The 22,855-nt window shown below is 41.7% G+C and overlaps 1 protein-coding gene across 2 annotated transcripts in view; it reads right to left on the bottom strand.

Annotated features, from left to right (window-relative positions):
- nlgn2b (neuroligin 2b) overlaps positions 1–13,054 on the bottom strand; it is a 66,824-nt gene extending 53,770 nt beyond the window's left edge. The window contains exon 1 of one of the 2 annotated variants that reach the window (XM_056284453.1): positions 12,535–13,054. In XM_056284453.1, coding sequence (XP_056140428.1) covers positions 12,535–13,054 — 520 coding nt within the window. The remainder of the gene's footprint in view (positions 1–12,534) is intronic. The other variant, XM_056284454.1, reaches the window with a different exon arrangement.
- Positions 13,055–22,855: the final 9,801 nt, after the last annotated feature.

The following is a 22,855-nucleotide window of genomic DNA, read 5'->3' as shown; positions in this document are numbered from 1 at the left end:
GCTTCTGCTGACTTAAAAATTCTAAATGGGTTTGCCCCAACATATGTCTGATCGCCTTAAACCATATATTCCTTTTCGAGCTCTCTGCTCTCAAAATACAGAGCTCCTGTGTGTACCCAAAGTTAAAAAGAAGTCAGCAGGTGGCAGGGCCTTTTCTTATCGGGCCCCATTCTTATGGCATAACCTGCCTGCTGCCGTCAGACAATCAGTCTGTTGAATCCTTTAAATTCAAACTTAAAACACATCTTTTTGCCTTAACCTACAATTAGTTGCCTTTAAATTGAATACTTTGTGACCTGTACTGCATGGCAGGTCAGTTTCTGTCTCAATGAATTCACCAAGTTCTGTCCTGTTGATGAGATTATACAGTACAGATTATTGATTATTGCAACTGTTCTCTCTCACATGTATTTCTCGGAATACTTTTCCTGTCTCTTCTCCCATATATGTGAACAGTGTGATGTGAGTCTCCCCTGTATGCACGTGTAGTCTGTCCTCTCCCCACGTCTCCATGGTGATGGTGGCCGCCACCTGGATGTTGCTTGGCATCCTCCTCATCACACTCTTTATAGCTCTTATAAATCCATATAACTGTGTTATCTTGTTTCAATGTTATATACTTCTCTCTCTCCGTTGAGTGACTAATGTCTTTCCTTGTCTCTTCTCCTGTGTATGTGAATGGTGTGATGCGAGTCTCTCCTGTGTGCAAGTGTAGTCTGTCCTGCTGTCAGGTCTACGAGATGATGGTGGTCACGTGGCTTAGGTCCTAGGGCTGTCCTGGTGGCATCTGGACACTGCTTGGTGTCCTCCTCATCACATTCTTCATATAGCTTACAATTCCATCATATTTCTGTTATCTACTTTCAATGTTGTATTCTGTAAATTGTGTGCTATTACACACAACACGACATCTAGTGCACGTCTGTCCATCTTGGGAGAGAGATACCTCCTCTTTTGCTCACCCCGAGGTTTCTTCCTATTGTTCTCCCTGTTACAAGTTTTTTTTTTTTAGGGTGTTGTTCCTTATCCGATGCGAGGGTCTAAGGACAGGATGTTGTGTTGCTGTAAAGCCCACTGAGGCAAATTTGTAATTTGTGATATTGGGATATACAAATAAAATTGACCCGACTTGACATATCAAACATTTAATCCAACCTTATTAGATATCAGATAAAACTTAGTTTTGTATTTTAGTGCCTATTGCTTGCTCTTCGGTATTCAACATGCAATTCCTTCTTCTTTACTTAGACCTTGCTAGCTACGATGAAAAATAGTATATGGAGCAATTACAGAATGCTAATGAATGAAATGGCTGGTGCTACAAAAATGCCAGCTGGAAGAATTATCAAACACGGCATATTTTATGTAAAAAAAAAAAAATTACAGATTGCATATTTAAGTAAAAGTTCTATTACAATTTGAGCAACACGTTGCTGTAATCCTATACCTTGATTCTACCTTTATTCAAACATTACCTGCATTTACCATTCAGTTCCCCATTTTATTCAGTCATTCAATTTATTGCTTTCATCAATTTATTTAATTTATTTCTTTATTCTGTTTTACTTATAAAATAATTATAAATTATACGTTAACTAACTGAATTCAGATGACAGTTAATAGACACGTTGGATTTTTGCTCTTCCTTCCCCCTCTGTCTTTCTCAATCCTGTGCCACTGCTATTGTAAAAAATGGGAGAGGGATCCCATTGAACACAAGAATATGCGTAGAAAACCTTTGATGGATTTCTTCTTCGAGTGGATAGCACTTGCATTTTATCCATAACTATTGAAATACGAAAGAAATCAGAAATGTATGACACAGTTTCACTGTCTTATAAGCATTTATTGTTCATGTTGAAATTGTATACTCCAATAAAATCGCTATAGGAAGGCTGTTGCTGTTTAGAGTAATAACGCTGCCATCTGGGGGTTTCCTGGCATGCCCTTGCAAAATTTATGGACATGAGCAGATTGCATATCTACCACGTTATATAGCCTCCAGAATATTTTTTAAAATGGCCGGTGTTCCCCTTTAAGGAACTGCACAACCATTTGAAAACTGGTTGAATTTATCCACAATTAAGAACCCTAACATTACAGCAGTGACAAATATCAAAATCATGAACACTTCTGAAATTGTTCATTTTAAAGGTCACTCTCATAAAATACTTTTTTGGGGAAAAAATTATATGGTGCACAATGCTTTACATTATTATCATAGCAGACAAACGCGGAGGAAGATGGCAGGTTGGAAAGTTTGAGGAAAGCAAAGTTGTAGAAGCTGACACACAGATACAGGTATGACAGAACAACACCTTTACCAACAGATGCAACAACAGCGATAGCTAAAACCCAGGACTAACCGTGCATTTTTGGTTCAGCAGTGGAGATGCTGACACCTTCTCAACAACGCTACAATTTCCGCTTCCACAGCGGGTGTCAGTAAGAAGAAAAATGAGGGTAGTCAATAAGTGTTTTAGGTGCAGCTGTTTTAATTATGAATCTGTTAAGCTCTGTGTATGCCACACTGTCTGTCTGCACAGTAAACTAAGATAATTAACCTTGATTTCTCCCATGGCTTGATGGCAGTAACTTGGCCTGGATCCTGCAACATAACTTATTATAATATATCAATAATGTCCAATATTTGTTGAACATCTTTTCACATTTATCATTACATTTTGCATGTCAAAATGACACTGTAAATTTACTGGCTGATTAAGTGTCGTCAGTGCCGCTATGATAATCATGCACGCATGCGACTACAAAACAGCTTAACGTACATACTGTACACCATATCTGTCCTGTTTGATAAAGGAATATTGTGTATCCACTACGAATTACTGTAGGCTGACAATGTATCTCCATTCCTATGGAGATACAATGTATCCTCCTCCTTCTGTATCAATGACCATGTGTCATCAGCGCCGCGGCTAGCACTTCAGCGCAGGACGGCAAAATAAAGATGCGTGGAATAAACGTCAGCGCGTCGCTCGGTGGCCAAATGGGGAAAGATGAATAAAAATCAACCAAACTATTTGGGACTTGTTGACATCATGTAGTGGGTGGCTCCCAGCAGAGCTCACAATGCATCACAGCAGGTAACAGCAAAAGCCATACTACAATCAAAAGTCAGCTAAAATATTCCCCCGATAATCTACAAACAACCCTCAGCCATAACCCTCCCGTGCAGATTGGAGAGAGCCGGAATAACAACGTGACTCAAATCAACATTCTTACATATTGTACATATATATAGCATTTTTTTCCGAAACCGTCAATGGTGTTGTTATAAGTGCTCAACTAATGAGGAGCCGATGTATTAAAACTTTTTTCCTGTATCTGTATCTGTATTGACATATATATATATATATATATATATAGTTGGTGTACCTTGACAATTGATCAGTTCTATTGATTCAATTAACCTGCTGGATGAAAATGTTTCTGTTGGACATTCTGAAGCTTCATTTATGCAGCGTCCACATCCCATCTCATTTCAGCAGTTTAATTAATTCATAAGGAACTTTCTTCTTTGGTATATTAAGAATTATAGAAACTTGAGTTTCTGGGGCCAATTACCCCCTGTTTGTGTCAGTGCTTCCTGTGCATGAGAGGAGAGAGAACGTGGGAGAGAAAGGAAGGAAGGAAGGGGTTACTGATCCAGCCATCAGTATCTCCAAGTTCAGAAGCTAATTTCACTGAATGAAGTGCTGAAAGAAAAACCGTATCAAATTCTATTTCATACAATGTTTTGATTATGTTTGACTACACTGTGAGATATGTTTTGGCATCAAATCTATTGGCTCCAGTGATTTGAGCTACACTGTCATTTTATATATTTGCCAATACAACTATAGTGAAACATAATCCGATACCCCCATCAGGCATTCTTCCATGAATGGATGTTAACCTGCAATACTGCGGAGATGTAGCCAAGAAAGCTGATGGCAAAAATCAATCCAGTTACTTTTTATTTTCAAGGCACTTTAAAAACACAAAGTTTGCACAAAATGCCTCCTATTGACAGTTGAAGCATGAGAATAAAAGACGTTTGTTCAGCGATAGTAACATGAATGGGATGAGGCAAGCAAGCACAAAGACTTTCACCAAAGAAGTTTAAACAGCGAACGAATACATAAACGAAACACAATTAATTAATAAAACATGGGAAGGGCACATCAGACAGACAGCTCAATGTCAGTGGGTAAAAACAGGTTTTAAGTTGCCTTTTAAGAAGGTTTATAGATTTAGCAGGTGCTATATATTGTGGGGAAGGCTGTTCCAAAGTCTTGGAGCTACAAAAGTGAAGGCCCTGTCACCCTTAAGTTTGAGATGTGAGTGAGGCACTAAAAGACTAGTCAGAAGACCCGTGGTCCTATGAGCACTGTAGGGAAGACAGCAGGTCAGATATATATGTCGTTGCAAGGCCGTTTAATGATTTATAATCTATCAAAGATTTTGGAAATCTATATTGGTATCACAGCCAACCCATCCACTGAGGAGGAGTAGAAGATATGGGAATCGGAGCCATTGTAAAGATAAGTGGCGTGCCGTCCACTAGGGGCGCTAGGGCGCCGCCCTACCTGCAGTTCCAAATGGATAATCAGTATTGTAATAAATAAATTAGTTTTTAAATTGTGGTGCCTTGTGTGTATAAAATCCAACTGTTATAGTTACATAAAGCATGTATTATAATAGAAAAGTGTGATAACTGGTGAAAAAACATTGCCTGCAGCCTTTGTCTGTGTGCCGAAGGGTGCATTTTTCTCCGCCTGATGGGAGAAGCGAGTTTAAATGCAGCCACGCCATCGGTAAGGATGCTAGAACTGGGATGTGCGATATGATCCTTGATTTGGTTCTGGTGAGGAGCCTAGCTACAGCACTCGGTGCAGGTCGTACGCATGAAATAGAGGACCGGCCAATATTGGGACAGAGAGGGTTGCAGTAATTTCGACAGGAGGACAGAAAGGCATGAACGAACCTCTCCAGATCTGCAGCAATTGAACAAGACTCAGAGATGCAGACATATCCATACAACTGCGTCTCCATGTTGGAAATACAGCTCAGCAGCAGCAGCAGCAGCAGCCATGATGCACAAACAGGCTGGTTGCATTGACACCACTTGAGTGCACTCATTAATCACTGACTCGTCAGCGTTTTGTCATTAGAATTACTCAACATCCTCACAGGCATATGCGTTCCTCGTAACAACAGGCTTTGGATCTTGTCTTCTTCTACCTGCCCATCTGTTTTCTCAACAGCTTTCCACTGCACAGAAATAAAATGGTTTCTGGTTGTACCCTGCAAGGCCTATATATTGTCATGGGTAATGTAGTGTTTTTCTAGTTGCTGATCAGCACAGATCTTAAGATGAAAAAAAGCAAAGCTTCTCCCCAATGCCTACTAACTCAGCAACGCAGAAAGGTTTTGATCAACATTTATGGCATGGAGTAGGCATTATCAGGTTTATATTCAACATTTAGGTATTTGACCAGTGTTAACAAATGACCTTGTATGGGTGAACAACAGATACTCTCTTTTTAAAAAAAAATATTAGCCGCTGATGGCCGAGCGGAATAAACCGCCGTTCTTGCAGTCCGCTCGTCATTTGGCTGGGAGGTTAGTACCCCAGACTCGCCGTAACCGGTCATGGCCAGAATGTCCACGGGGTAAGGCATTCATTAGGCCACCCTTACCCGAGGGATAGTGGGTGTAAATCGGTGTAGTGTTCGGGGACTCGTCGTTCTCCAGCGACCCCTCTGGCCCATCCAGGCGCCTGCAGCCAAGCAACCGAAAGTATTCCCCCTACGTCTCCTTCGCGGCCTGAAGGTGATGCAATCCATGCGAGGCTTCAGTGTGTAAAATAGAGAGAGCAGCCGATGAGTTTGAAGGAAGCTGGTGTTTCGACTGTCTCCTTCCTGTGGAAACGTGAGCCAGGGGAGTTATTCGACAAGTGTTCCGGCCATATGCCATTGGGTTAATCGGGTGGGATAAGGGGAAAAACTAGAAATAAATTTCTAAAAAAAATATTTATTTCGGATAATTCCCTGACAAATTTGCTACATATTAACCACTATTTAAACCATTTTCTATATGGTTTTCGCCACTGGTAATGAATAAATAATGAGGTTTAATCATAATTTGAATTATTTTGGATTCCTATTGGCAGCCACGGTGACACAATGGACAGATTTATAGTCTAGCCTGTTTCCATAATAGGTCATTTCCTTTGTTTCGACTGCAGCCTACAATGGTTGTACATTACTTAATAGTACGATGGTAATACATTGGTTAATACAACAAAAAAACTATGCTGATAAAACTTAAAACATATGTTATTTGTAAGTGCAGTGAAGGGCTTGTAAAGAAATTTAACCAAACGGTCCCGTGAATGATCAGATAGTTGGTGTGTCCATGACAAGTCCCCCTAAGAGCAACAGATGTGATATGCAACGCCCCCAAATTAAAACAAAAATAACTAAATAAGAAACTATAATACACTGCCTGTCTGTAACCTTGTGCATACATGCCTTGATATTGCTGCTTGTCCAGCTGTTGTCAAAAAAAAGGGGCCTACCTGTACTGTGACTCTTGTTGGTGAAGATCCCACACTGTTTGTGGCAAGCAATAATACTTTTTATATGCTATGTTGAATTCCATATTTAAGTCCATTTGCTGAGTTGTTTCTACAATTAACTGGCTCATCTCTCTTGCAGGGTGGATGATGAACTTATCGGTAGCTCGCGTGGAGCTCACAGCATAATTGCACAACACAAATCTATGAACCACCTGCTTCTGTCCAAGTGCCTGTGTGGGAGCTGATATTCAGTGTGGGCACTTCATAGACCGACAACCCAACACCACTGGAATTGTGTTGTTGACTCTTTTTGTTTTAATTCATGTCTTCCTATATGTATGAATGTGCTCTTAAATGGTTAATGGGAAACGGCTGTGAAATTGTCATTTTTCCCATACAGTATACCAGGTATGTGTACAGTTGTAATCGTAGGGTACAGAGTTAGGTTTGTGATAGACAGACAGATAGACAGATAGACAGATAGGTAGATAGATAGATAGATAGATAGATAGATAGATAGATAGATAGATAGATAGATAGATAGATAGATAGATAGATAGATAGATAGATAGATAGATAGATAGATAGATAGATAGATAGATAGATAGATAGATAGATAGATAGATAGATAGATAGATAGAATGCTGGATAGATGACAAATAGATAGATAGATAGATAGATAGATAGATAGATAGATAGATAGATAGATAGATAGATAGATAGATAGATAGATAGATAGATAGATAGATAGATAGATAGATAGATAGATAGATAGATAGATAGATAGATAGATAGATAGATAGATAGATAGATAGATAGATAGATAGATAGACAGATAGACAGACAGACAGACAGACACAGACAGACAGACAGACAGACAGACAGACAGACAGACAGACAGACAGACAGACAGACGGATAGATAGATAGATAGATAGATAGATAGATAGATAGATAGATAGATAGATAGATAGACAGACAGACAGACAGACAGACAGACAGACAGACAGACACAGACAGACAGACGTTGTAATGATCGGATCTCTACTTTTACAGCCAACCCGCTGGCTCACCACCCTTTTGTTGTTCCATGGCCTCATGATTTTCAAATTAAGTCCTGTTCTCCTTCAAACTTGGCACTGCCTTCCTTATTCTTCTATCTTTGGCTGTTATGGTGAAGATATAAATAAACTCTGTGCCATATAAATTTTCCCATGGATCAGTAATTGTCTTAAACACTCAAGGAAAACCAAAGTATCATAAAAGAGTCATTTGCATGCAAATCTTTAGAACTGTATCTTTTTTTTTCTCAAATTTTCCCCCTTTTTCTCCCCAGCTGTACTTGGCCAACTACCCCACTCTTCCGAGCCATCCCGGTCGCTGCTCCACCCCCTCTGCCGATCCGGGGAGGGCTGCAGACTACCACATGCCTCCTCCGATACATGTGAAGTCGCCAGCTGCTTCTTTTCACCTTACAGTGAGGAGTTTTGCCAGGGGAACATAACGCATGAGAGGATCACGCTATTCCCCCCAGTTCCCCCTCCCTCCAAAGAGGCACCCTGACCGACCAGAGGAGGCGCTAGTGCAGCGACCAGGACACATACCCACACCTGGCTTCCCACCTGCAGACACGGCCAATTGTGTCTGTAGGGACGCCCAACCAAGCCGGAGGTGACACGGGGATTCGAACCAGTGATTCCTGTGTTGGTAGGCAACAGAATAGACCACCATATCACCTGGATGCCCCCAGAACTGTATCTTTAAACAAAGCAGGACTGTACAGAGGAGAAACTACTCCCCATTAGCTGATATTGGAAATGTCATACTACCAGAACGCCACAAAGCTGAACTTGTTTCCGATTCACAGATAGTGATGTACAGTCTATGAACATGTATGATACAAAAATAGCCAAATGTGCATCCAGACCTTAGTAGGCCCACAAGTAAGTGTTATAAGCTACTATTAGAAATGTTGTCATATTGGCAATATCAAATATTTTCTGCCAACACATGACTACCTTGGCCCAAAAGGTTCTCATACTCAAAGTGGATGTCAAAATAGGTGCTATAAGCTATTCAGGCTCGCTTTTCAAGGGATGAGCTATCTTAGTCTACCCAAATCATACATGTCATACAGTCACCATTATATATAATCTTCAATGGCTGTGTGCCTTGCCTAACATGGTACCATTCTCTAATTCAAAGCTGAAACCCAGTATCTGCTTTACACATTTAGAAGAAAAAAAAATACAGTCAGCAATTTGGTCGCAATTAGCATGTCACACAATTTAACACCTTATTTTACACTTTAGGCCACTCATATCAATGTTGCAGAAGATAGACAATTGCCATCCCAAAACGTATGATTCAGGCTGGCCAGCATCATCTATCCATATTCTGAACCGTTTATCCTGCTCTCAGGGTCGCAGGGATGCTGGAGCCTATCCCAGCAGTCATTGGGTGACAGGTGGGGAGACACCCTGGACAGGCCACCACCAGACAATCACACAGGGCCGACAAACACACACACACCCACACACATTCATACATACGGACAATTTAGTACAGCCGATTCACCTGACCTACATGTCTTTGGACTGTGGGAGAAAACCGGAGCCCCCAGAAGAAACCCACGCAGACAGGGGAGAACATGCAAACTCCACACAGACGATGACCCGAGATGACCCCCAAGGTTGGACAACCCCGGGGCTCGAACCCAGGACCTTCTTGCTGTGAGGCAACTGCGCTAACCACTGCGCCACTGTGCCGCCCTTGCCAGAATCATTCATACTTAAAATGGAAGTCAAACATTGCTCTGTGAGTTTATCCAGGACATTTTTTCAACAGTTAAATATCTTGGCCACCCTTGACACAAGTCATGTACTCCAACTGATACACTTTTTGATAACTAACCATTTTAAAATTCCTACAATTGCCACCTCCCTGAATTACTGTTACTTTTTCTACATTTCAAGATGAGCTCCTCTGCTGTAACGACATGCAGGTTTAGATTAAGATGGCTGGAGTAAGATCAACTTACTCTTGAGCAGATGTACAGTTGATGGTTTCTTTATTGAGTAAAACGAGTGGTCTTCCACAAAGTCTAATCAATAGAAGGCACTTCTGAAAATCAGATTTGGGTTTGTGGACAAGAATAAAAAATGCTTCCCCCAAAGTTTCTCCTGATAAGTTTCCCCAACACCATTTCCTTTTCTTCTGTCTGTCTTTGGACGAACATAATATATTGTATGTTGCATTTCGTGGGTTTTCTGAGCAGTGCCGAGCAGAGCTCAGTGTGGATAGAGGCAGTTGCTAGGCACTGGCTGGTGGATTTGTGCGTCAATCATTATTTTGCAAAATGTCAATTAGGTTTATGGTATGACCCAAAGCGTTTTCATGCTCTAATTGACAACAAAAGATCCAGTTTATTATTCCCCCTTCACAGACTTAGAAACATAATGGCCAAAAACTGGACTGTCCCCTGATTACCAAGTTTACAAGCGCATGATAGAGCCTTTATTAATTTCAAGCATCCTGTATGTCTGTTCCACAATACAGATTATCTCAAGCATTGTCCAAACACATATTGATTGATAGATTGTTTGAATATATGAAATGTAGTCTACTCTTTTACATTGGCTGACAGAAGCTGTGTCCACTCACTGAAAAGGAATACAAACCCATATATACCTACATCATATTGCCAAAAGTATGTGGACACCCCTTTTAAAGAGTGGATTTGGCTATTTCAGCCACATCCATCACCGGTAGATGCATAACATCAAGCATACACCCATGCACTCCACATAGACAAACTACTACTACTTTCGGCTGCTCCCGTTAGGGGTCGCCACAGTGGATCATCCATTTCTATTTCTTCCTGTCCTCTGCATCTTCCTCTGTCACACCAGCCACCTGCATGTCCTCTTTCACCACATCAATAAACCTCATCTCTGGCCTTCCTCTTTTCCTCTTCCCTGGCAGCTCCATATTCAGCATCCTTCTCCTAATATACCCAGCATCTCTCCTCCACACATGTCCAAGCCATCTCAATCTTGCCTCTCTTGCTTTGTCTCCAAACTGTCCAACCTGAGCTGGCCCTTTAATATACTCGTTCCTAATCCTGTCCTTCTTCGTCACTCCCAATGAAAATCTTAGCATCTTCAACTCTGCCACCTCCAGCTCCACCTCCTGTCTTTTCGTCAGTGCCACTGTCTCCAAACCGTATAACATAGTCGATAAAATTGCTCATACTTTAGCCCCTGCTAAAGGTCATAGTGGAGAGCTCAGTAACTTTAAATGTAGCCTTGTCATAGGATGTCACCTTTCCAACGAGTCAGTTCGTCAAATTTCTGCCCTGCTAGAGCTTCCCCGGTCAACCTGTAAGTCTCGTATTGTGAAACGGAAATGTCTGTGAGCAACAACAGCTCAGCTGTGAAGTGGTAGGCCACACAGGCTCACAGAACGGGACTGCCGAGCGCTGAGGCACATAGTGCATAAAAAAACATCTGTCCTTGGTTGCAAAACTCACTACTGAGTTCCAAACTGCCTCTGGAAGCATCATCAGCGCAAGAACTGTTGGTCAGGAGCTTCATGAAATAGGTTTCCATGGCCGGGCAGCTGCACACAAGCCTAAGATCATGTGCCAAGTGTTGACTGGAGTGGTGTAAAGCATCACTGTCCGAATGCATAGTGCCAGCTTTAATGTTGGGTGAAGGAGGAACAACAGTCTGGGACTGTTTTACATGGTTTGGGCTAAGCCCCTTAGTTCCAGTGAAGGGAAATCTTCATGCTACAGCATACAATGCCATCCTAGAGAATTGTGTGCTTCCAAATTTGTGGCAACAGTTTGGGGCAGCCCTTTCCTACATTAGCATGAAGATGCCCCCATGCACAAAGCGAGGTCCATAAAGACATGTTTTACTGAATTTGGTGTGGAAGAACTTGTCTGGCTTGCACAGAGCCCTGACCTCAACCCCATCCAACACGTTTGGGATGAACTGGAATACAGACTGTGAGCCAGGCCATCTCGTCCAACATCAGTGTCCAACCTCAACAATGTTCTTGTCGCTGAATGGGAGCAAATCCCCAAAGCCATGTTCCAATATCTAGTGGAAAGCCTTCCCCGAAGACTGGAAACTGTTTTAGCAGCAAAAGGAGGGGGGGGCAACTCTTTATTAACGCTCATGGCTTTAGAATGAGATGTTCAACAAGCACATATGGGTGTGATGTTCCGGTCGGTGTCCACATACTTTTGGCCATGTAGTGTACTTTTTTTTTGGTTTGACCCAAGTTAATGTTATTTTGATTTCTTATTTACCATGCAGTTTACTGATTTATTGTTTTGTTTTCTGGTTTGTTAATTTGTTTTGGAAACCAGGGCTAGTTTTTTTCAACTCTTTCAAACAAGTAATATCATATCTAGCTATATATTAAAAGTAGAGAAATTTGGGCAAAAGGTGACTGCAAGCCATGATTGTACAATTTAATGTAAATCTGGAAAATCATCTGACTGAATAATCAATAGTAATTGAAACTGACCCGAGTGCAAGTTCTGCTATTCTGTGATAATCTCCTGGGTGTCTGTTGGCTCAGGTTAAGAGCGCGCTTTTATTCGTATTAAATATCCTGACTAAATAATCTAAATGATGCCATTGCATGGGGGAGCAATACAATACCATACCCAAGTGTTGATACAATAACAGTAGAGAGAGGAATATACTGTAAACTGTACCTTAACTGAAACATGATTCAATGAACTGATCTGTCTCATCTTGAGAAAGCGAGAAACTTGATTATTGACATTCATTCAAGCAAAATTGGGTTTTGACACTTGTCCTGACTTTATCTCGACACAGTCCTAGTCTAGCGAGATATCTTTGGTTATTTCATAGTACAAACATGTCATTTTAACATCTTTCAGGCGAGAGTGTTGTGGTCTGCTAGACTTACCATCTTCTGTGGGCACATATATGTTGAGGTACAAGCAATCTTCACTCTGGTTCTGAACATAGCTTGCAGCAGCATCCAGATTGTCTGTGAACCACACTGGCAGCATAATCTCAGGCAATACTCCATGCACATTCTGGGGACACACAGGTGCAAAATGGGTGGCGTTTCGGATCTCTTGCCAGGATCCTGGTGCTTCAGGAGGCTGGAAGCGACGTTCGCCAATAGGTGGGGTGGCGTATGGCACACCCAGGTATTGTTCTACCGGGCCTAAGATTTCATTGTTGAGCTCCTTTCTGATGCCACGCAACTTTCCGTAGCCAGTGGTGACTATGGGGTGTCTGAGGTCGACCCGTTGACATGAGGATAAAGCTAGGTGTAGGACTAGCCCCAAGAGCCACACCAGACAGTGATCTGAGATCTGTTGAGAACTACTGCGTCGCCCCCCACCACAGCCTTGCTGGCTGGCGGAACTCACAGGAAAAAACAACATGTCCAAAAAAATGAAGGCTCTTTTAGTCATATCACCAGGGTCTCAGTTGGATGTAGAAAGGGATTAAAAATTCAGTGGATTATATAGGGACAAAATAGGAAAAAACAGGATTCATGGAGAGGGAGAAGTTATCACCAGACGTACAAACAACGTTTTGCTAGTATGACATGATGAATTGTTTGGGTAGGTAGCATCCTTGAGCAGACTCTGAGGTCTCATCCGTCTTGATCGTGAGAGCTCCTAATTCGCCCAAACCTGCAGTCAGGAAGCCAGTCGTACCTGGGGGACAAAGACAAGTTGCAGGTTACTGTCAACTAATGTGAATAGGAGTGCTCATTAACTCATTAGGGTCTTTTGAGCTGGCACAAAAACATACAGACTACTGAGCCAAGTGCTCAATACTCCCCAGTTAAGTCTTGCACATAACTGAATACAGAATGCCAACATAAAAAAATAGTTTGTAGTTGTTTGTAATTGCCAGTTGTTTGTAATTGTCAGTATCCCATATATATATATGAGACCGAATCATCGCCACTCCACAGGACTAACCTATTTGGAGCCCTTGTAAAAAGACATGGTGGTCTAGTGATAAAGCATATTCTAGGGATCCAGCAGGTTATGAGTGGGAACCCCGAACTTTAACCCATTGAAACTGGCATTATTGTCAGAACAAGTGTGACAACTCGCAATAAGTGGATAGATCCTGCATGAGAACCATCCCATTCGTTTACTGCATGTAAATCAGGCTTAAAAAAACAGAAACATGGTTGTTCGGTTACCATCATGGGTGAATGAAGCTTACAAAAAGGATTCTTGCAAAGATTTTACAGTTCTACATATTTTGTGTAACCAGGAAGCTCACACATACAGTCGTTAACTAATCTTTCAATCAAACTAAAAATGACTTTATTTCGCACTTCCACAAATACATTTTCCTTGCTACGTCTGTGCTGTTCCTTCATTTTTTTTCTTCCTCTGCGGCACTGTCAGGCGACTGCTCTCACAAGTACGTTTGGTATGGTTGGGGTGTACCGCATCTACTGGAGAAAAAGTATTTCCAAATCTAATCAGATTTTCCTTCTAATCAAAACATTCTGAATCACCATAAAATTAATTGAGATAAATGTGCCCGTACCCATTTTTGAAAAAGAGTTATATCATGGTTTTTGAAGGCCTAAACGGCCGCTGATGCTTGTGAGTATCTCAATACTGACATGACTGAAGCTTTTGTCCGTATGATTAACTGATACTTGGTGTTTTAATGAGGTCTGGGTTGAAAAAAAAAGAAAAAGAAAAAGGAACATATCTATAAAGCATCAACAAGGCCATTTATTTTTTTCCAGGTAAGGAAATCACAGAAAGTTGAATCGGTTCATCTGGACACAGCATTATCGAGATAAAATGTTGTGTCCAGATGAACCGATTCAACTTTCTGTGAATTCAGTGGGAACTGCTAGACAAACATTAAGGAGAATCAACACATTTCTAATTTAGATTTGGGGGAAAATATAAAACCAGCCTCTCTCTGATATTATCAGGATGACTGTTTGAAGAAAAGGGGCGCAAAATGACAATGCTCTGCAAGGTGCTGAGTTCTCCGCATCGAGGGCGCATAGGGTACATACGGATTTAAAAAGTCTGTTCGATAAGAAGGAAGCCTATGTATTTTATAACTTTTAATAAATATGTTCTATCCATAAGTAAGCGTTCTTGTCACCAGCGACCACCAGAATAGATCTGATTTTAGCTGTACTTTGTCCAAAAAAAAAAAAAGGATGGAAAACTATAGAGCACAGACATTGCTTGAATAAAATGTTCCCTTTTATTGAAAAGACGAAAATGAACGAAATGTGTTTTTTCAATCAGCTTCACAACATGACGCTGATGTCCAAATGCCAGAGATTTAAAAATATTGTGATTAAATTGAATTTCTTTTTTTTCCCTCCCCGCTTTCTTTCTTCTTTTCCTCCCCAATTGTACTTGGCAAATTGCCCCACTCTTCCGAGCCGTGCCCGGTCACTGCTCCATCCCCTCTGCTTATCCGGGGAGGGCTGCAGACTACCACATGCCTCCTTCGGTACATGTGGAGTTGCCAGCTGCTTCTTTTCACCTGGCAGTGAAGAGTTTCACCAGGGGGACGTAGCGCGTGGGAGGATCACGCTATTTCCCCCCAGTTCCCCCTCCCCGAACAGGCGCCCCGACCGACCAGAGGAGACGCAAGTGCAGCGACCCACATCTGGTCCCCCCCCTGCAGACGCAGCCAATTGTGTCTGTAGGGATGCTTGACCAAGCCGGAGGTAACATGGGGATTCCACCCGGTGATCCCTGTGTTGGTAGGCAACAGAATAGACCGCCACACTACCCGGACGTCCTGAATTTCTTCAGTAAAATGTTATTTGTGCTCTGAATACTGCTGACTTTGAACAAAACACAGTTTAGCAACCACCTGTTTCTTGACTGTTATCATGCTAAATGATGCTTGCATGTAAGGTAGCTTAAATACCATGTTGTCTCCCAAGTTGAACAAATACTGCACCTCAAAATACCAAACCTGTTTCCAAGTGTGTAGTAACAAATATCTGCTGATCAAACATTCTTTGTATGTGCATAAATTTTGCCAAAGTACATGTTTACATGAAGTCTGATGCTAAGTTCATTAGCTGATGTGGGAGAGTTGTTGTTGAGTGGTATCCCTTAGGGCTGTTACAAATAAACAAGTTGATTCAGTTAAAGTTGATTTAAGCTTTCATTTCATCTTCAGCTGCCAGAAAACAAATAATTTTGAGCCATGATATGACGCAGGATAAGTCGTGCAGCTATTTAAAAATAACCACATGACGACTGTTTTTCATATGCTTTAGCTGCAATGCTGATATAGTAATCCTGCATTCAGATTTACAGTCTGAATGAGTTTCTAACCATGATGTGCCATATGGAAACCTTATGATTATTATTATTATGGACCCCCCCCTTTTTTCTCCCTAATGTGCATGGCCAGTTACCCCACTCTTCCTAGCTGTCCCAGTCGCTGTTCCACTCCCTCTGCTGATCCAGGGAGGGCTGCAGACTACCACCTGCCTCCTCCGATACATGTGGAGTCACCAGCCGCTTCTTTTCACCTAACAGTGAAGAGTTTTGCCAGGGGGGCGTAGCACGTGGGAAGATCACGCTATTCCCCCTCTCCCCGATTTCCCCCTTCCCACCTGAACAGACTGACTAGAGAAGGCGCTAATGCAGCGACCAGGACACATACCCACATCTGGCTTCCCACCCGCAGAGAAGGCCAATTGTGTCTATAGGGACGCCCGACCAAGCTGGTAACACGGGGATTTGAACCAGTGATCCTCGTGTTGGTAGGCAACGGAATAGACTGCTACATGACCCGGGCGCCCATGAAAACCTTGTTATGTCAGATCAAGTCGGAGAAATTGGAATTCTAGATGCAGCACAAAGTGGCAGAGTTGTGACATAAACGCTCTTCCCAATATGGCTGATCATGGAGTGTCATACATGTGAACAGTAAGACATTTCATAAAATGAAGCCGAAAATGAATCCAAAGTAGCAATTCAAAAGATGGATGGACATTCCTTGATAACTATATAGTGCCACGCCATTCAGTTTCCTGTGGTATTGACTCTCGCCTCTGTCTTTTCTTGCCTCCATCTCTTCTCCAGATTTCCGGCCATAGCGCACGTGAACGTGAGCTACTTGGATGGCCAAGTTGTGACCTATCCGGAGGAAAGTACGACCTGACATGTCTTGAATACAGGGTGAGACTGCAGAAATGTCCTCAGTTTTATGCGAAAATCCTTTCATGAAACCAACCTGAAAATCTGCAACATTGTTGAAATTATCAACGATGGCATTTATCCACTACTTTCTTATTGTAATTATTATGCTATTGGAATTGGTACAACTTTTAATGTTAATGATTATTTTCATCATAGATGTGATAGCCCATCAGCTAATATATATTCGGTTTTATTTTACCATAACATTTTGAGGTAATATTTAGACATCTGTCAGTTAGGCCCCTGGGTGTCTAACATTAGGCTATAATGATAATAATAATGTTATAAGCCAGATTTATTTCTCCAGTTTGTTTATCGATTTATTTTCACTAGTTGGCACAGCCTTAAGGAATAGTTTGGATTTTCAATATTAATCACTCATGTACATTTTCAGCCATCCATCCTTTTTTTCCATACTGGACACACAGCTACACCTTGTCATCTAGTGTTCAATGCAATTAACGGGGGACAATAACAACTAGTGTAAATTTTTAAAATGAAAACTCAAATTCGCTATCATACGCTGCTGTAGCATTATGTTAGCAAAAGCTAACATGATGCTACAGCAAAACTGTGGAGTTTTTTTTAGCATTGTGGATTTGTCCCCCATTAACTGCACTGAACTCCAGATGGCAAGAGGGAGCTACATGCCAAGTATAAACTGACGGATGGATGACTGTGAACCTATCTGTTTACTACATGAGCAGTAAGTATAAAATAAGGGCAGATTTTCTTTTAAAAAAAAAGAGGGAAATGAGGATGAAAAATGCAATTTAAAATTGTTTCACTAGCGAGGCAAAGCAACCGTCCAACCAGCAGAGCATGGATGTTAATAAGAAAACTCAATAATTCACAAATGAGACCGCTCCAGACAGCCTCTAATTAGCTGTTTAGGCGGGACTTGTGACTGTGCTACTTGGCTTGAGATGGCAACAGTGGCTTATTTAATCACCAACGGTGTGAATTGGCTGACACAGGGGAAAGAGTTAAGTGCTTGCGACTCCCCAGCCGGGAATAAAATGACCCGCAATAATGCCTTGGCTCGAGCGACTCAAACTACTACAAACACTGACAATCTGCGAAAATCACATTTCGCTAGTGCACAACTTGGGATTTGTCTACTATCCCAAGGCAACTGCAGGACAGTAGAATGCACTATAGTCTAATTTCTTTCATGTTTTACCTCATGGGTGGGTAGTTCAAATTATAGAATGCACCAAGTAACACATTTTTAATTGAGCCATACTAAGATTGAATCAATGTCATTAAATGAAAACCTTTATAAGATATCCCAAATGATCTGGTAATAAAAAAAAAAATTCTGACATGCCGCAACAATAATATAAATGCCAGCATGCAATCTACTAATCAAATTAGTCTGCTAGTTTAATAATCGTTCTAATGTCATTATGGCATAACTAAGTAAAGAAAAAGGATTACAAAAACAACCGCTCCATGTACCAAGAGGTCAAGGAGACCGGAATATGAGAACAGGAGACGTTACACATTGAACTACTGAAGCAACACAATGGATACTGTGTCTCATATAATTGATAAATGAGAGATTTGGAGTGTTTGATGCTGCAGCATTGAATACAAACTTTGGTACTGGTCCACATGATGGGGGCACCCAGGAAAGGGCCATGTTATCTAAAATGAAAACTCAAATAGTCAAGCAAGATTTTTGTTGCATTCAGGAAAAATTTGTCTGCAGTAACAAAAAATTTAATTTAATTTAAACATTTCTTTGGGAAGGGACAATGTACATTAATCAACGCTCAAAACAAATGTAAATGTACCGGAGTTAGGTAATGGGCTAGTTTCCATCGGCAGTCCCTTTCCCTGATGTTGTTAGGCATCCTAGGATGAAGATCAAAATGAATCAAAATCAAAGTAATGCTAAAAATTAAAGGCCAGTCATTAACACAGAAACAACTGCATTAACATAGCTGTAATTTAACTATGAGTGGCAATTACTGAGTAATATATGAGTAAAATGGGGGCTTTTCTATATTGCTGGTTTACTTCCTCGTTGTTGCAAAGTGCTGTTAAATATAATCTACACGGTAATCTACACTATAATCAAACAAAATATCGGATAAATTTGCAAATTACATATCAAACAAGTCTTTTGAATCCTTGTGTCACAGTCATAAATAGTAATTATCTGTTAAACTTGAATATAAGGTGAATATTGAATGTGGCGCTATCTTTATTATGCTTATGTTACTCAGCAGGACACTCAATATCCATCCATTCATTATCTGAACCACTTATCCTGCTCTCAGGGTTGCGGGGATGCTGCAGCCTATTCCAGCAGTCATTGGGCGGCAGGCGGGGAGACACCCTGGACAGGCCGCCAGGCCATCACAGGGCCAACGCCAACACACACACACACACACACACACACACACACACACACACACACACACACACACACACACACACACACACACACACACACACACACCATTCATACCTTGGGACAATTTAGTACAGCCGATTCACCTGACCTACACGTGTTTGGACTGTGGAGGAAACCGGAGCGCCTGGAGGAAAACCACGCAGACACGGGGAGAACATGCAAACTCCACACAGAGGACGACCCGGGATGACCCACCAAGGTTGAATTACCCCGGGGCTTGAACCCAGGACCGTCTTGCTGTGACCGCGCTAGCCACTGCACCACCGTGCTGCCCAGGACACTTAATATTCAGCTTATAATCAAGTTTAACCACTATTTACCATCCGGTGACACAAAGTATTCTAAATAATCATGTATCATCAAAATGATGAGCAAACTGAAAATACAGGGGAAAAAAAACAATTTTACTCAGATATGACTCGGTTATTACCACTCATCATAGTTCAATTACATCTATTTTACCGTTACATTGCTTGGTTATTTCTGTGTAAATTGACAAAAACTCAGATAGGGTAAGGTTTTGCAGTCAGGTGCAGGACAATGTGGTGCAGTAGCAGACTCCAGTCCACAGAGAGCGATACAGTTATGAAAACCTACTGACACAATGTAGGCAACGCACAATGGGCAATATGCAATACCCCAGTGCCTCCCACACCACATATGCCACGCTTTCACGCACCCACAACCACCACCAGGACCTTTCAGCCATCCACCGTGTGTCTGAGCTGGCCTTTCCCCCTCAACTCTGTTCGGGTGGTTCTTGCTTCCACACCATTACAGTTGAATGGGCAGTGCTAATCTCACTCTGGCTTTGGGAGATGGAGCCGTTTAGGTGTGATAAAGGCTTTATGCGGCGCAAACTGTTGGTTGAATACCACCTCATCCCTCAACCCCCCGACCCCTCGGTATCTACACTCCACTGCCAGCCAGTCGACAAAAGTGATGACAATAAAATTCAGCAGAGAGATGACATGCAACATTTCAGCATGTTGGAAGTGAGTGTGATCGGTACTCCGTTTCACAAGGTAAAAAACGGGGCAAAGCTGCCTGGGGGGGGGGGGACATTATTCATTACAGCCCTCTGACTGACTCCATCTTAGGGACATCTTTCAAGCACACATTCTTAGTCAGTGGTGAAAAACAGCAGCACTCTCTGAATCCTCATCAAATTATTGTGCAGACATAGGCAAGCCGTAGAAATAAAATCCAGCCAAAAAAAAGTTTTAATGCACTAATATGCAGGAAATTACTGCACACTGCTGCAAAAGACAGAGTCAACAGTAAGAGTGAGGTCGCATAGAGAAAACCTTGGTCTTTGGCTGGTAAAGAGGGAAGTGAAGAAGAAGAAGAAGAAGAAGAAAAAGAAGAAAGGAGGAGGTGCATACATCCCACCCACATGATGAAAAGTTCATGGTGACACAATTTTATGATACAGAAACCGATATAGTGCGACCCGTTACTGTGCCTGTACAAATATACAAGTTACTGAGGATCAACTAAGGAACGGACGCTCAGAGGTAATCAACAAGGATGACTCGTCGTACCAAAAACTGCGGCAACGCTGGTTCTATCACCAACCCACCCGCAGAAGCTGTGACAACAGGTCTAGATTTTGTCTGCTTGTTATCAGATTTTCAAAGGCAGATAATAAAATGGTCGGGCTCACACTGTGATCAGATCCTACGTACTCTGGATACAATCCAGCCACAACGCACAACCAATTTCAGGGAACGAAACGGGTGCAGAAAGACAGCGGCGCAGGCAACCAAAGGAGAAGCACAACGGTTTATTTGTCAAATGTGGTAAAAACGGTGATTTAATCAAACCCCCCCATCTTTACAATGAGATCCCAGATATCATGTTAAAATAAATGTGACGGTTGCCACTATCACGCTTCCTTTCCTCTCATTACCGAAGATCTGAAAATTTTGTTGTACATGTATATTTATGAATCATAATTAGTGCCTTATAACACTGCAGGCTAGTGGGCTGAAGTTAATTAATCTATAAATATGTATTTCTTCTTGAACAGTGCATTTCAACCCCACCCCCCCCCAAAAAAAGGGGGGGGAAAGCAAAACAAGAGCAAACAAAAGCAGAAGAGGGAGCAGACTTGAGAAACGGTCTCAGGCTTATACAACACGGATACCATGGTAACGCTCATCATATAGCATGGTATTAGGTCATATAGTACAAAAGCAGTTCTGTGGTTATAGCTGGCAGATTAACATCACTGCAGATCAGTTGCTACTGCTAACATTTTCACTCCAGTTTTAACACAGCAGTCCTGTCAGTGGGCATCTGGCATAATGTGTTTGTCTATACAGTCCCGTGTGGAGAGAAAGCACTTAACACGGCGTTCCTGGGGTGCGTAGCTTACACAAGGCCTTATTGACTAGTGTAGCATGAGCCTGGGTCACGTCTTCCAGGGTCTGCAATCTGTCAGATAGTCTTATTCATTACTAACCGCACCGGATGCATTAGTGAGTGATACACTGACACACACAAACATATAAACATACAAATATGCATGCATGCACCCCCCCCACACCAAAAACAGATGAGATGGAGAGGATGCTGTGTGTAAAGAAAAATGTAAAAATGTTTAGTTAAATACAAATTACCCAATGACTCTAGTGTGATTTGCAAATAGAAATATCATAAACACATGTCTATGTTAACCATGAGTGAATTGAAAACAGAATCACAGTATATATACACCTTCACAGCGTACGAGAGATACATCACAATAGTAGTCATATTGATGGGAGTTGTTTCTTATAGGGGCCCTGTGATGGTCTTGCGGCCTGTCCAGGGCGTCTCCCTGCCGGCCGCTCAGTGACTGCTGGGATAGACTCCAGCATCCCCGCGACCCTGAGAGCAGGATAGGTGGTTTGGATCATGGCTGGCTGTTTCTTATAGGTTGACCTATCAGGTGAAAATGTTCAAGGACTGTCTCTGTTGTCAAGGGCCGTTCCGCAGGTGTGTTTAAGTCAATGGACGGTTAAAGTGAACTGCGAAACCCTCCACAGAATTGTGGCGTTTGGAAAAAAAAAATGCTGCCTTAGGAAGGTTTTTTTTGGGGGGGGGGGTGTTGTTTGTTCGTTTCTGCTTCCGGTGCTTTCACCACATGCACTCTTTCAGACCTCAAGCTGCTCGCCTCAGCTAGTTGATGCCTGTGGACAACCAGCAGTTAAGCAAGCCAAAGACCAAGAGCTGCGTTTCTTATTGAACCCGTACTCACTATGTGGAGAAAAAGGATCCTTTTCACATAAACCCTTTCAACTGTAAATAAGCCATAAGCCACCGACCATGGTGTATGTTAGTCCCAAAGCTTGTAATTATAATGTAGGATGAAGTTAGCATGTTCACCATTTGTCCAGGGTCCCTGCGGATCCTTAAAGTCTTAAAACATCTTGAATTTCTTTCTTTTTTTTTTAAATTCAAGGTCCAAAAATATTTTAAAATGTACAGAATTTTAGGAAGGGAGGCATTACATTTATTCTGGGCTAGACCGAATGAGGATATATCTATTTTTTGTCCAGTTTTTATGTTTTGTTTTATTTTATATTCCACAAAAGCCCGACAATTGTTGCAAGGCAAAATGCATTTGT

This window comes from Lampris incognitus, chromosome 8 (assembly GCF_029633865.1).
Source record: "Lampris incognitus isolate fLamInc1 chromosome 8, fLamInc1.hap2, whole genome shotgun sequence".
Lineage (NCBI taxonomy): Eukaryota > Metazoa > Chordata > Actinopteri > Lampriformes > Lampridae > Lampris > Lampris incognitus.
The sequence above is the reverse complement of the archived record's forward strand: the minus strand, read 5'-3'. Positions and strand labels throughout refer to the sequence as shown.